At 45.9% G+C, this 12,693-nt stretch overlaps 1 protein-coding gene across 3 annotated transcripts in view; it reads left to right on the top strand.

The window, feature by feature from the left end:
* Positions 1-12,693, top strand: part of LOC144888489 (guanylate cyclase 2G-like) — a 30,982-nt gene that overhangs the window by 9,551 nt on the left and 8,738 nt on the right. For all 3 annotated transcript variants that reach the window (XM_078766508.1, XM_078766509.1, XM_078766510.1), the window contains 2 exons: positions 6,173-6,365; positions 11,049-11,223. In XM_078766508.1, coding sequence (XP_078622634.1) covers positions 6,173-6,365; positions 11,049-11,223 — 368 coding nt within the window. The remainder of the gene's footprint in view (positions 1-6,172; positions 6,366-11,048; positions 11,224-12,693) is intronic.

Raw genomic sequence — 12,693 nt, forward strand, 5'->3', positions numbered from 1 at the left:
CAGAGCCAGTGACACGTCTGCGTATTCCCTTGCCTCTGTTGGTCCTTGCAGTTGCCTTCAGGCTGCCTGACTTTGCATAGCGGTCCCACACTAGATCGAGACGAGATCGATGTTGAAGCTGTGACATAATGTATGGAACGAATACTTTTGTGGCATAGTCAAGAAATGTTTTGGTCTGGCCTGGGCTCAGCATTTGAACTATTACAGCTCCATCGAGGATCACAGAAGATACTTGTGGTGGGTCCGACTTTGTTTCGACAAGCTGTTCTAAGGGCTGCAACAAGTCAGCTTTGGAACCAAAGCGGAGCTGTCCATTTTGCGAGAGTGCTGGCGGATGTGCGCTGTTCTCGTGTTTGAAGAACTGCTCGAGACCCCCATCTCTGGTTTGGCATGCGATGTATAGTCTGGAGAAGAGCTCTGAATCACTCTTTGCAGAGGCTACTTGTTGTTTGCTCTTCTGGGCAGCTTTGACCTTGATGGATGAAAACAACGGGAGTTTGTTGCGTTTGATGACATCATTGAGTGGCTTGGATCTGTCTCCCAGACGTTCCTTCTCAAATTAATGGAACTGATCTCTCCCAATCTGTAAAGCTGTACGCACAGTATCTACAACAGCTGGGCCCAAGATCTCCAGTGTGCCCAGGACCAGCAAATCTGTGCTTTCTTCTTCAAAGGGGCTGCCCATCTCTTCGATGACTGTTGTCAGTGCACGGACATCTTGGACGAACTTCTTCTGCACACTGTCGGTTTGCTCGTGGTGGTGGGTGTGCTCTCCCCTTTGGCGCAGTTGCTGTGAGGTCTCAAATTCTGTGATGACCCGAGCAACTTCGGGGCCAGCCACCATCCACCGTCGAAGGGCACTTGGATTTTCAGTTAGGCCCACTGCCCCGCCATCGCCTTTGACCGTGGCATTGTTTTGTTCATGAGCCTGGTCTAGGGAGATGGCGGAGAAAGCATGCCTAGTCTTCTTGGATGTGAAGTGCCCCGCATGGAACTTGGCAGCAACATCTGGGTGTTTCTCTGCAATGCCAACCATGTCCCTGATGTGGACTGATAACCAGCGAGCATAGTGGATATGGCCCAATGCAGCGAACCATGCAGCTAGCTCTGGTAGGGTGTCCATGTACAGCGCGAAGTTGGACTCTCTCAGTGAACGTATGTAGAGGAGTATACAGAGCTCCAGGTTAAGTACAGTGGCCCAGTACTGAAACTGTGGACATGCCGCTGCTCTCTGGTCACACCATGCCTCGAACTCCAATGGTTCCTCACCTCTTGCAGTTGCTCTTTCGTTGTATATGTCATATGCACGATGCTGCAGTATGTGTAGGGCAGCAACAGTTACTTGGTGGGCGCGTCTTGTACGGCTGACGTGAGCTGCACGCAAGAAGGAGTCTGCTGTGCCAGCTGTTGCTATCTCTGCCTGAACCAATGCCTGTGTCCAACCGCTGTCTTGCAGCCAGTCTCCTGCTGTCTTCAAAGCTGCCATCTCTGTGTGTAGACCACCCAGCATGACCACAAAGAGATCTTCACCATGTGTGTCTGGCCAGTTCCATTGCACCTGCTTGGCGATCGCATAAAGTGGTTGGTCCAGTGTGACGACGGGTATCTGTCCAGGGTTTAGCTCATTGATCGCTGCTTTCACGACATCCATGGCATGGCGGATCATTGCCACTGAGTGGGCTTGGTCATGGAAGAGGGGAAGCAAGGCAGTGGGTGTGACTGTGATACTAGTATCCTTGGCCGATTGGTTCTCTGCGTGATGTGCAGCCCAAGAAATGTTTCCTGGATTCTGTGTGTCACCACTGTCACATGCATCCTTCACAGTCTGGAGCCACCTCTTCTCTTTATCCAGTTCAGCTTGTGCAGGATTCCTCTGCAGCGACGCCTGGGTTCCAGCTGGTACAGGGTGGCTTTTGGCAAGTGAACTAACTGGTTGTACATCTGTGTAATACCGTGGAAGGTCCTCCACAGTCTTGACATTTGAGACACCCCCGATGATGACAATACCTCGGTCTGTGCCTTGATTGTCATAGTCTGGATGTTGTATCAATGAAATACCAGTTCCGTGGAAGGAGTCGTGTGCTGTCGTGGAACTGGGATTGTGGTCTATATTATCCACAGCTGATGTGGTGAACACTCCACCGCGGAGCTTTGGGGGACAGACCACCTTCTCCGCCCGAAAGCGCTGACAGACCCCGTTCCCCAGCTCTGCAGAGATCCGTAGCACTCTATCATAGGCAATGCTGATCCCTAGTCCAGATAATGTGTCAACCAGTTCCCTCTTTCTCGTATGGGCATGAAGCATCAAGCCAAGATATATTGGCAAAGGAGTCTCTTGACTAATGCTGTGTCGTACGTCTGTGCCTGCACCTCTCCTCTCATGCTTCACACTGTTGTATTTGAGAAGTTGAGCTATTGTCACAGACGCCGATGCCGATGACTGACATGCCTGATCTTTGATGCCTGCGCCCTCTAAAATCATGGAGACCATTGTCAGCAGCAGTTGTGGCACAGACTCTTCTTGACATTTGTTTGAGAAGGACCCATTGAAAGGCTGAGATGACTGGAACATATCCTTCCTTATAATCCCTGCAGCTCGTGCCAGGTGCACAACATCACTGTCAATATCATGTTGGCATGCCTTGGCTAATGCACTGCCAATGTCTTCCTGAAACACCAGCAGGACATCTCTTCCCTGCCTGTGCTCCTGCAGATCAGGGAAGTGTGCCAGGATACGCTCCTTGAGTCTGGTTGTATGGACTCGTGTTTCCAGCACAACTCCGAACTGTTCCATTCTCATTGTGTAGAGCTTGGTGAGGTCTGCCATCTTGAATACAGGAGCAGTGTCTTCTTCTTTAGCAGTTTCCTCTATGTACGTTACCAGTTCAGCAAGGACTATTGCTGAAATGACATCTACCGTGCTCTGGCTTTGCTCAGCAAGCTTTTTTGCTGCCCTCACGCGGTTGTATAGGGATGTCAAACATTTCTTATGGTACTTGGCCTCTCTTGCGTCCATGTCCCCAGCACTCAGTTGGGCTAACAAAGTGGTATCCTGAAGAAACTCTGCAGCCTTGCGAACGTGTTTATCTAGTTCCAATGTCGCTGCTTGATGAAACTCCAAACCAAGCTCTTGCTGGCAGAAGAAGCACAAATTGTCGCATATGCTATCAACACAAGCTGCCTGAGACCTAGTAAGCTTGTACTTATCTGTGATTGTACTGGGGATAGGGCTTCCCTCTGAATGACTTCTCTTCTGTACCCGCTGTAGCTTGGTAGTGTTATATTTCACCCTGCATGACTTGTGCCACTTGGCTTGGTGGGCAGCTAGAGTGGCAGCTATCCCTTGGCCTTCATCCAGTCGTTGCAAGTCCACGTCTTGTGGCAGCTTGCCTAGTTTATTGAATGCTGATAGATTGTCTTCAAGTGTCTTGTATCCAGCACCTGCATCAGTTCTTTTCGTGACAGCAGGACACTGTAGGGACTCTCCTATATCAACTTGACACAGAACACAGAGTTCCCAGTCCAGTGGCGTCTTTGGCGTTGAAGTTACATGCTTGGTAACATGAACTAACTTGAACTGCTTCGACATGATTGAAACCTGGATGGAGCAAACAAACAAAAAAGTCGTTTAATTAGGGGTTAATCAACGGACCAGCATGTTTTATCTACAGGACAATACACGACCCCCCCTGAAATTTGACACCAAATGACCTCTTTTAGGGGTATTTTTGGCCGAAATTTTCAAATTTTTCACTCCCCAGACCCCTAGATGTTCCCTTGAGCTCAGAATCGCCGCTGTAATGTGTCTACTGATGTTAGAAAAGATATAGGGTGAATGGGGCAATAATTGTGCCTGTAGGATTTGTTTCCGCCACCCCCACTAAGGGTTACAGATTTTTAAAGCCGCCATTTTGAAATCCAATATGGCGGCGACCTTGGGTGAATTTCAAAGTGGTTCCATATCTGAAAATGTTCTAAATATAACATTCTATCATTGTGCCAAATTTGGTGCTTCCATCACAAAATGCACAATTCTTCTTAAATTTTTGCTATGCCGCTGCACTATAGATGCCAGTGTCTATTAGACCACCTTATTTAACACGTTACATTAGTTATTCGTGCCTGTTGTTTGTGTCCTTTATGACGTCTTTAAAAACAGTACATTTCGTGTTTGGAGATAATTTTAATTTTGTTTGACTTCCAGACAGGTAGACATAGTAAAAACAATACCAAAAGTCTAACAGCAGCGTAGCCGGGCTTGTAAAATATTATAAACCACAAATACATATTATTAGCTTTTCAACCAGTCGTTAATGCTGCTTATAACATTAAACAAGGAAATTTGGAGGAATCCCGACATCCATGAGGTAAGTTTTACTTACAGAACTGAGGGAAGATCTACTGTAATCTATATACCCCCACAAGGTTTGGAGGTGTGCTCATTTACCAAGCAGCTAGCCCGCGCTTGCCAAGCCAACCGTTCCTTAACGGTTTTGAATGGAATGCTTGCTCGAATGCTTAAACCACTTGGCGATCTCTCCACAAGAAACTTGGTAAATGAACACACCCAATGTTCTTGAGACCCGACCATAGATCGACTGTAATCTATATACCCCAAAGAGGAATGACCCTTTCTGCAGCTCCCGTAGTGAGCCGGTGCAGGCCTACTTGTAAATTAAAATGTTGGTCAGTGGAGCAGCCGTCGTAATGACGTAACGGACACAAAACTGCCGCTTCTTTAATATGTAGAACATGATATATTTTAACTTCTAGTACGTTTGCAGTCACTACGAAGGGATTAGTGTTATGATTAGATTAACTAAAATATTGTCGTGACTGCTCTCAGTTAACACCGGGAGAGTCACGGAAGGCCAAACGCAAGCTTTTACTCCGAAGGCGATGCCCAAATGCGGATTTTATATATGCGGGGGAAGAAAGGGGAAGAGGAAGCTGAAGCTTACCTGTCGCGATCACTGTCAGTCCCAAAGCCTGTAAAGAAAATAACTCGCACTAACCGGATTTAAAATGTACAAAAATAAACAGGTTTATTAAATATAATGCCAGTAACAAGAAAAACGCGACAGTAAAACTAAATTCCTAATCGGGACGTCCCTCACACCAGACTTAAAAACACAGACGAAGGGAAATGTAAACTGGATAAAATAATAGTGTGATTATTTAGTGAACTTATCTCTGATCAGCTCGTGGGGTCTCGTCAGGAATCATCAAGGCCCCGTGTGCGCAGTCCGGACCCGGTGGTGTTCTTGGTGGGAAGAAGGCCACAGTCCGCTCGCTCGCTCGCTGCCAGGCCTCACCAGGCGTCTCGCTCACCCCGGCCTCGTCACGCTGTAGCACTCATCCACGCGTTTTCTCTGCCTGTCAACTGCAGCTCTCAATGCCCAGACACCAGCCGAACAAGAGAATGGTGTGACGATGCCGGCACAACCGCCGTTGCTGGTAAAGCTGCCTGTGACGGGGAAGGCAGACAAAAAGGATCCAAAGAGGCAGAGAGAGAGAGAAAATGCCACCCAGAGTTCTTTTATTGGCCGTCTCATGACGTCATCAACCCTCTCCACCAATGCCCACAGGTCACCACTACCTTGTCCAGCTCTCCACGTATCAGCGCGCAATGCGCCTCTAACGTCATCGGTGGTCCTTGCCAATCGGCGCTCTGCTTCCTCGTCGGCCTTCCCTCCACCAATCAGCGGGTAGCTTCTTGCTCCTGCCTTCCTGTTGGTCAAGTCCCAACCAATAGCGAGTTGCTTCTTGCTCCGCCCTGGCCAATCACGGCTCATCGGGGCGTGTCTTCAGCCTGCCTATCTTCCGTGGCGATATAGCTGGTGCGTCCAAATGGCCGTGCTCAGAACTGGCTTCCGGTTGGTTTTTATTGTTATTATTTTAGTGTAATTCCAATGGGCACTTCCTGCGCTAGTTTCTATTGCGGTACCATAAGGGACAAAGGATAAATCACAACGGGTAAGACATACAGGGATAACTTATCCTTATTCCCCAAGCTACAGGTTTGTTTTCTGATTCATGTTCCGATTCGTGTTCAAAATATAACATTCAATTGAAATGCGATGCGAAGCAGGCCAACTTGTAATCCATACAGCCACATTTTCTTTTCAGGCACCTTATGTAAAAATTAACCACACTTTATATCATGTTCCAGGATAGTATGCGAGCAGCTGAAATCGGGGATAACGGTGGACCCAGAGTTCTTCGAAGAGGTTACCATTTCGTTCTGTGACATTGTGGGTTTCACCAATCTCTGCTCAGCTTGTACTCCGATGCAGGTCGTGCATCTTCTCAACAAGCTCTACGGACTCTTTGATGAGATCACCAGCCACTACGATGTATACAAGGTGAACAACAAGCTGCGGTATGAATGAAACGAAAATATAACATTACGTTCCTTCTGAGAATACTGAGAGACAAAACTGATGTTGGAATGTCTTAAGGAAGGCAAACTCGAGTCTTAAGGAATGTCATCACACATTCACATTCGTTACAGCACAAGACCCATCTATACTTGTTAAGTATGCAAGTATGGTGGATATTTTCACTTATTTTGTACACATTTGCTTACATAATAAATGGATGCCTCATAAAATGCAAGAATAGCCCCGAGTGGGTCCACCTACCCCATCCCCCACCTTGCTTATTCCCTTTGTGTACATAATACCCATATACCTCTCTTGTACAAGGACATCTCGACACAGGAGGAGGACAATAGACCCACTATATCAATGCCACATTCACCTGGATTTTTGGAGTTCAACTTGAAGGGGGATACTAATAGAACATCTCCATCCTGGAGAAGCTGGGAAGAGTTGGATGCTTGAGAGATCAGAGCGAGTGAGACCAGAGGAGACATGGTAAAATCAGAGGCCACTGACTATCCTGCGAAGCCTTTTGCTGCGGCCTCGTTGTGGGAGATGCCAATTATATTGAGAGCATTAGATTCCACAGAATCAAGGAAAGACAAATGTGACGCTGGTGCTCAAGTCGATAGAGATCGGCACTCCATTGAGGTACGAACCTCTTCCAGTGGCTGACCATGGAAATAGATAGCTGGGTTCATTTGAAAATTCTTCTGGAGGGACAGAGTGAGATTGTGAGATTTATCAGGATTGAAAAACATGTTTCATTTATCAAACTAGCATCGAATCAATTCCAGATCAGCAAGGAGAGAGAAACAGCTCCCACTTGCCTGCCAATGGGATGGTCTGCAAAAGGGAAGAGAGTGTTTTCCAGAGCATCAGTCATTTATGTACAGTATATGAGGACCATGACTGGGCCATGCCATTGGCACTCCAGTCTTCAATGGTAGAGAGTAGAAGAGTAGGGGAGAAGAAAGGAAATGTTTCCATACATTACAATACATTGGAAAGCTCTTAGTGATGTCTTAAATTACAAAATTACAATAAAAAATTACATAAAGTGATTGATTACAAAAGCAGTCTTGGAGAATGATGATGGGAAAGCTCTGAGTGAACGTCATCTCGGGATATGCTCTGCAGGTTGGTCTGAGCGATGAAGCGAAGGACAAGTTCTGGTGTGCGATAGAGAAGCTGATGGAAAACGTGAAAGATGAGGAAGTTGTTGTGGGAGGAGGAGACCTAAATGGACATGTGGGAAGGAGTATAGACGGTTTTGAGGGAGTTCATGGGGGTTACGGATATGGTGTGAGAAATGGAGAAGGTGAAAGGATTTTGGAGTTTGCTGATGGAGCTGATTTGTTGATTTGTAATACTCAATTCCAGAAAGAGGATAATAAGCTTGTTACATACACGTCAGGTGGGTCGACGACAACCTTTGACTACTTGATGGTGCGTAGGCGAGATAGGGGGCACCTCCAGGACACAAAGGTGATCCCGGGGGAGGAGGCTGTTTCACAGCACCACTTGGTTGTCTGCGACATAAGGGTGAAAGGTGCGAGGAGAGCTCGGGAGGTGAAGTACCAACCGAGAATGAAGGTGTGGAGGTTGAAAGAGGTGAAAGTAAGGGAGGCATTAAAAGAGAGGCTGAGTATGGTAGAGGATGTTGTGGTTGAGCTTGAAAGTGGTTGGAAGTCAATGAAAGATAGTCTGTTGGGAGCCGTTGGTGAGGTATGTGGATGGACTAAAGGACCAACGAGGCACTCAGAAACATGGTGGTGGGATGATGAAGTTGGAAAGAGGATTGACGAGAAGAGGAAGAAGTTCAAGGTGTGCAGAAGATGAAGGGTACGGGGGCAGAAAAGGCAGAGCATGAAAGTTATAAGGCAGCCAAGAAGGCTGCAAAGAAAGAGGGAGCAAAGGCGCAGGAGGCATGGAGGAAAATGTTCGGAGAACGCTTGGATTTGGAAGAGGATCAGAGAGCGGAATTCAGGATTGAAAGCAGATAGCGAAAGAGAGGTGTGATGTGATGGGGGTGAGTTGCTTGAAGGATGAAGTGGGACAAATCGTTGTGGACCCAGATGGAATTGAAGGAAGATGGAAAAGATATATGGAAATGCTGTTGAATGCAGATATTGAATGGGACGGCAACATAGAGAGTAACCCAGTCTTAGGACCGGCAGAGAAGATAACTGAGAAGGAAGTTGAGGGAGCAATAAAAGCAATGAAGAGTAGAAAAGCGGGAGGGCCGACGGGAGCTGTGGGAGATATGTTGAAGGCAGCGGGAAGTTGGGAGGTGAAGAGAATGACAGAGATCTGTAATCTAGTGGTGAAAGAAGGCCGCATTCCAGTGGATTGGGAACTGAGTACCCTCGTCCATCTATACAAGGGGAAAGGTGACCCTCTGGACTGTGGCTCATATAGAGCGATAAAGTTATTAGAGCATGGAATGAAGGTATTGGAAAGGGTGTTGGAGAAGAGGATAAGGAAGAAAGTGAAGATCGATGAAATGCAGTTTGGATTTATGCCAGGAAGAGGAACGACAAACGCGCTTTTTATTGTAAGGCCGTTGCAGGAGAAGTAAATGGAAAAGAGGAAGAAGTTGTTTCTTGGGTTTGTTGATCTGGAGAAAGCATTCGATGGGGTTCCACATGAAGTAGTGACATGGGCATTGAGGAAGTTAGGAGTGGAGGAATGGTTGATCAGAGTAGTGATGGCAATGTATGAGAGAGCACGCACAGTTGTAAGAACGAAGGACGGGAACAGTTGTGAGTTTGAGGTGAAGGTGGGGAGTGCATCAGCGGTTGATACTAAGCCCACTAGTATTTGTAGCTGTGATGGAGGTGCTGGCTCGGAATGTAAAGGAGGGTTTATCGTGGGAGTTCTTGTATGCAGATGAGCTGGTGTTGATTGCGGAAAGTATGGATGGACTGAAGGAAAAGATGAACAAGTGGAAGGAATGTATGGAGGCAAAAGGTCTGAAGGTGAATATCTGAAAGACGAAGGTGATGGCAAGAGGTAAAGCATGTGGTGAGGTGGAAAGAACTGGTAAGTGGCCGTGTGCTGTGTGCAGGAAGGGTGTCGGTGTGAACTCCATTCAATGTACAATGTGCGCTGAGTGGGTTCATCAAAAATGTAGTGGTCTGAGAGGGTCATTAACCAGTGTGGCAGCTACATTCAAGTGTAAGGTGTGCACAGAGGGAGCTGCAGATGGAGGAAATGTTGAGTTGGATCTTGGAGATGGCGTGAAGCTGGAAGGTGTGAAAACATTTTGCTACCTCGGAGACATGCTGAATGGAGACGGTTAATCAGACTCGGCAACGGTTGCTAGAGTGAGATGTGCATGGACGAAGTTTCGGGAACTGAGTGGCGTGCTGACGAGGAGGGGAGTGTCGTTGAAGCTGAAGGGAAAGGTGTATGCTGCATGTGTGAGAAGTGTTATGATTTATGGGAGCGAGACATGGATAATGAATGTAGAGCAGCAACGAAGGCTGGAAAGGGTGGGAATGCAAATGGTTCGGTGGATGTGCGGAGTATCGTTGAGAGAGAGGAAGACAAATGATGAATTGCGAAAGATGATGGGAATAGAGCCTGTGATTGATGCTGTGAAGAGAAACAGGTTGAGATGGTTTGGTCATGTGTTGAGGAAGGATGAAAGTGACTGTTAGAGAAGAGTGATGGAAATGAATGTAGGAAGTAGAGGACGGGGAAGACCGAGAAAGACTTGGCTAAAGGTGGTGGAAGAAGAAATGCGGGCAAAGGGGTTAACAAGGGGAGATGCAGAAAATAGGGCAAAATGAAGAAGATTGTCATGGGGACCGCAAGGCTAACCCCCGGTCTCGCAGGGAAAATGGCCTTAAAATGCCTGTTGTTGTTGTTGTTGATTACAATACATTGACTACATGAGTGGAGGAAGTCAGAATGGCAGGTATGGAGCCGGCTTGTATGCCACAGGTAGCGAGCTTGACAAGCAGTACAGGATGCCAGATGGTGTTGTATGCCCGAGACATGTCCAGGGAGACGGTCCTAACCTCTCTTTTGAGATGTACGCCCACCAACCATTGCTGAGAGAGAAATAACAGCATGTCCAGAGTCTAGAAGGCATTGTATTGTGGAGTCTCTTTTTCTATTTTTGTTGGCTGAGGAATATTATAATTTTATAGGCTTTACCTTCCATGGGGACAGGACAGCACAGGATGGGCTGGGTACACAAGATGTTGAGACAAACACCGAGTTGAAACACTGAGTCTTGTTTTGAGTGTGGCCTTAGGTGCGGCCGTTTGATGTGACCGAGGTGATGGAAGGAGAGTAAGTATAGACACCTGAAGTTCTGATGGAAAGTAAAGCTTTGTGAACAGGTAGAGTCAAAATGAATTTAAACCAAGTGTCATCACACTGATTAACATTTTAATCTTGCTGTTCCTGCCATTCTTTTCCCACATTTGCTGAGACCTTTTCTCAACATCGGGCTGCAATTCTTGTCCTTGTTTTTGGTGCATTCATTTGTTGTCGGCCCGCTATTTTCCCTTTATCACATTTTCTCCATTGATCCTCAGGATCCTATTTCTGTGTCCTGATACCTGTATAAAAAAAAATAAAAAAGTACAATAAAGTGTCTTAAAATAAATAAATAAAACATTCTAAGGCTCTTGCTTTGTCCGTTGGCAGGTGGAGACCATCGGGGATGCATACATGGTGACCTCAGGCGTTCCACAGCGTAATGGCTTGAATCATGTGAGCGAGGTGGCAACCATGGCCTTGCACTTTATCAGCGCCATCAGCTCATTCAGTTTTCCAGACATTTCCCAACAGGCCATAATGCTGCGTTCTGGAATTCATAGCGGTAAATGATAAAGACGGGTATGCTATACTACTTGATATAAAAGTGGGTTAACTGTGGAGTCTCGAAAACTTTTGGCAAAGTAACGCTGAAATGTCCTTGATAAGCTGTTTTTACTTCTGCCACCGAAGGTGGACGGAGGCTATGTTTTCACCCATGTTTGTGTTTGTCTGTCAGTCTGTCTGTGAGCAAGATTTTTACCCTCGCCAGAGGAGAGGGTATTGCATTTGAGTCCGTTTGTCTGTTTGCTTGTTTGTTTGTCCGCACAGAATAAATATGATTTTCTCTGCAACCGTTGGTCCGATTGACAGGAAATTTTCACCATCGGTGCAACTCCACCTGCAGAAATTTTTAATGATAATGATGACGTCATAGGTCATGTGGTTTGGCCGCCATCTTGGAAAAATCGAAAAACTTTGCACCTCTATATCTCGGAAAGCGCTGAATAGAAAAAATTGACACTTGGCTCATTGTAAAGAACTCTCCATGGGGAATAAAATATGTTAATGATGATGTCATAGGTGCCTCCATTATGACTTCATAATTCGCCAAGTAGCAAACATCCTATCAAGATGAAATTTCTTGAGCGCCATGTCGGCATATACTGGTGGAGAAAAAAAAGATGACGTCATCTGTCACGTGGTTCGGCCGCCATCTTGGAAAAACCGAAAAACTTTGCACCTCCATATCTCCGAATGCGCTGAATAGGAAAAATTGAGACATTGCTCATTGTAAAGAACTCTCCATGGGGAAAAAAATGTTAATGATGATGTCATAGGTGCCTCCATTATGACATCATAATTTGACAAGTACAAAACTTCATCTGATAAAGATGAAATTTCTTGAGCATAATCTAGGAATAAATTTGTTTAGAAAAAACAAAATGATGACGTCATCGGTAACGTGGTTCTGCCGCCATATTTGTTTTAACACAAAAGCCTTAAAAACCACCGAAAATACATCCTGGCGAGGGTTTGCAATCTCCGATTGCTCCTTTTCTTGTTTGGATTTTTTTTGGATGGATTTTCAAAAGTTTTGGATGGATTCAGTCTAAACTTGGTGGACAGGTGACATGAATAAATTAATGTAACTTGTTTGATAAGGTGGTTTAAATGACGCTGCATCAATGATGGTAAAAATCTGGAAAAAGTTTTTCTCTGCAACCTTTAAAATCTTACTTTTATTCCAATTGAATTATATATTTGAACACTGGAGAACAAAATTCGCCTTCTTCACACTTTCAAAACCTTTCTGTTTAGCACGACGTGCGACAAAATATTATGGCATTTTACGTCATCACGAACAATCAAATTTGCCACTCACAGACCCTGCCCATGTCCTTATTTATCAAGACTGTGCGGGGCACGGTGCTCCATGAACTCTCTCGTTTCCTTCAGCAGTTGTTTTACATTAATTCGCACCAAAGTTGGCCATCTTAATTGGTCGCTGTAAAACGTCTGCCACCATCTGCAC

This window comes from Myxine glutinosa, chromosome 12 (genome assembly GCF_964187855.1).
Source record: "Myxine glutinosa chromosome 12, kmMyxGlut1.1, whole genome shotgun sequence".
Lineage (NCBI taxonomy): Eukaryota > Metazoa > Chordata > Myxini > Myxiniformes > Myxinidae > Myxine > Myxine glutinosa.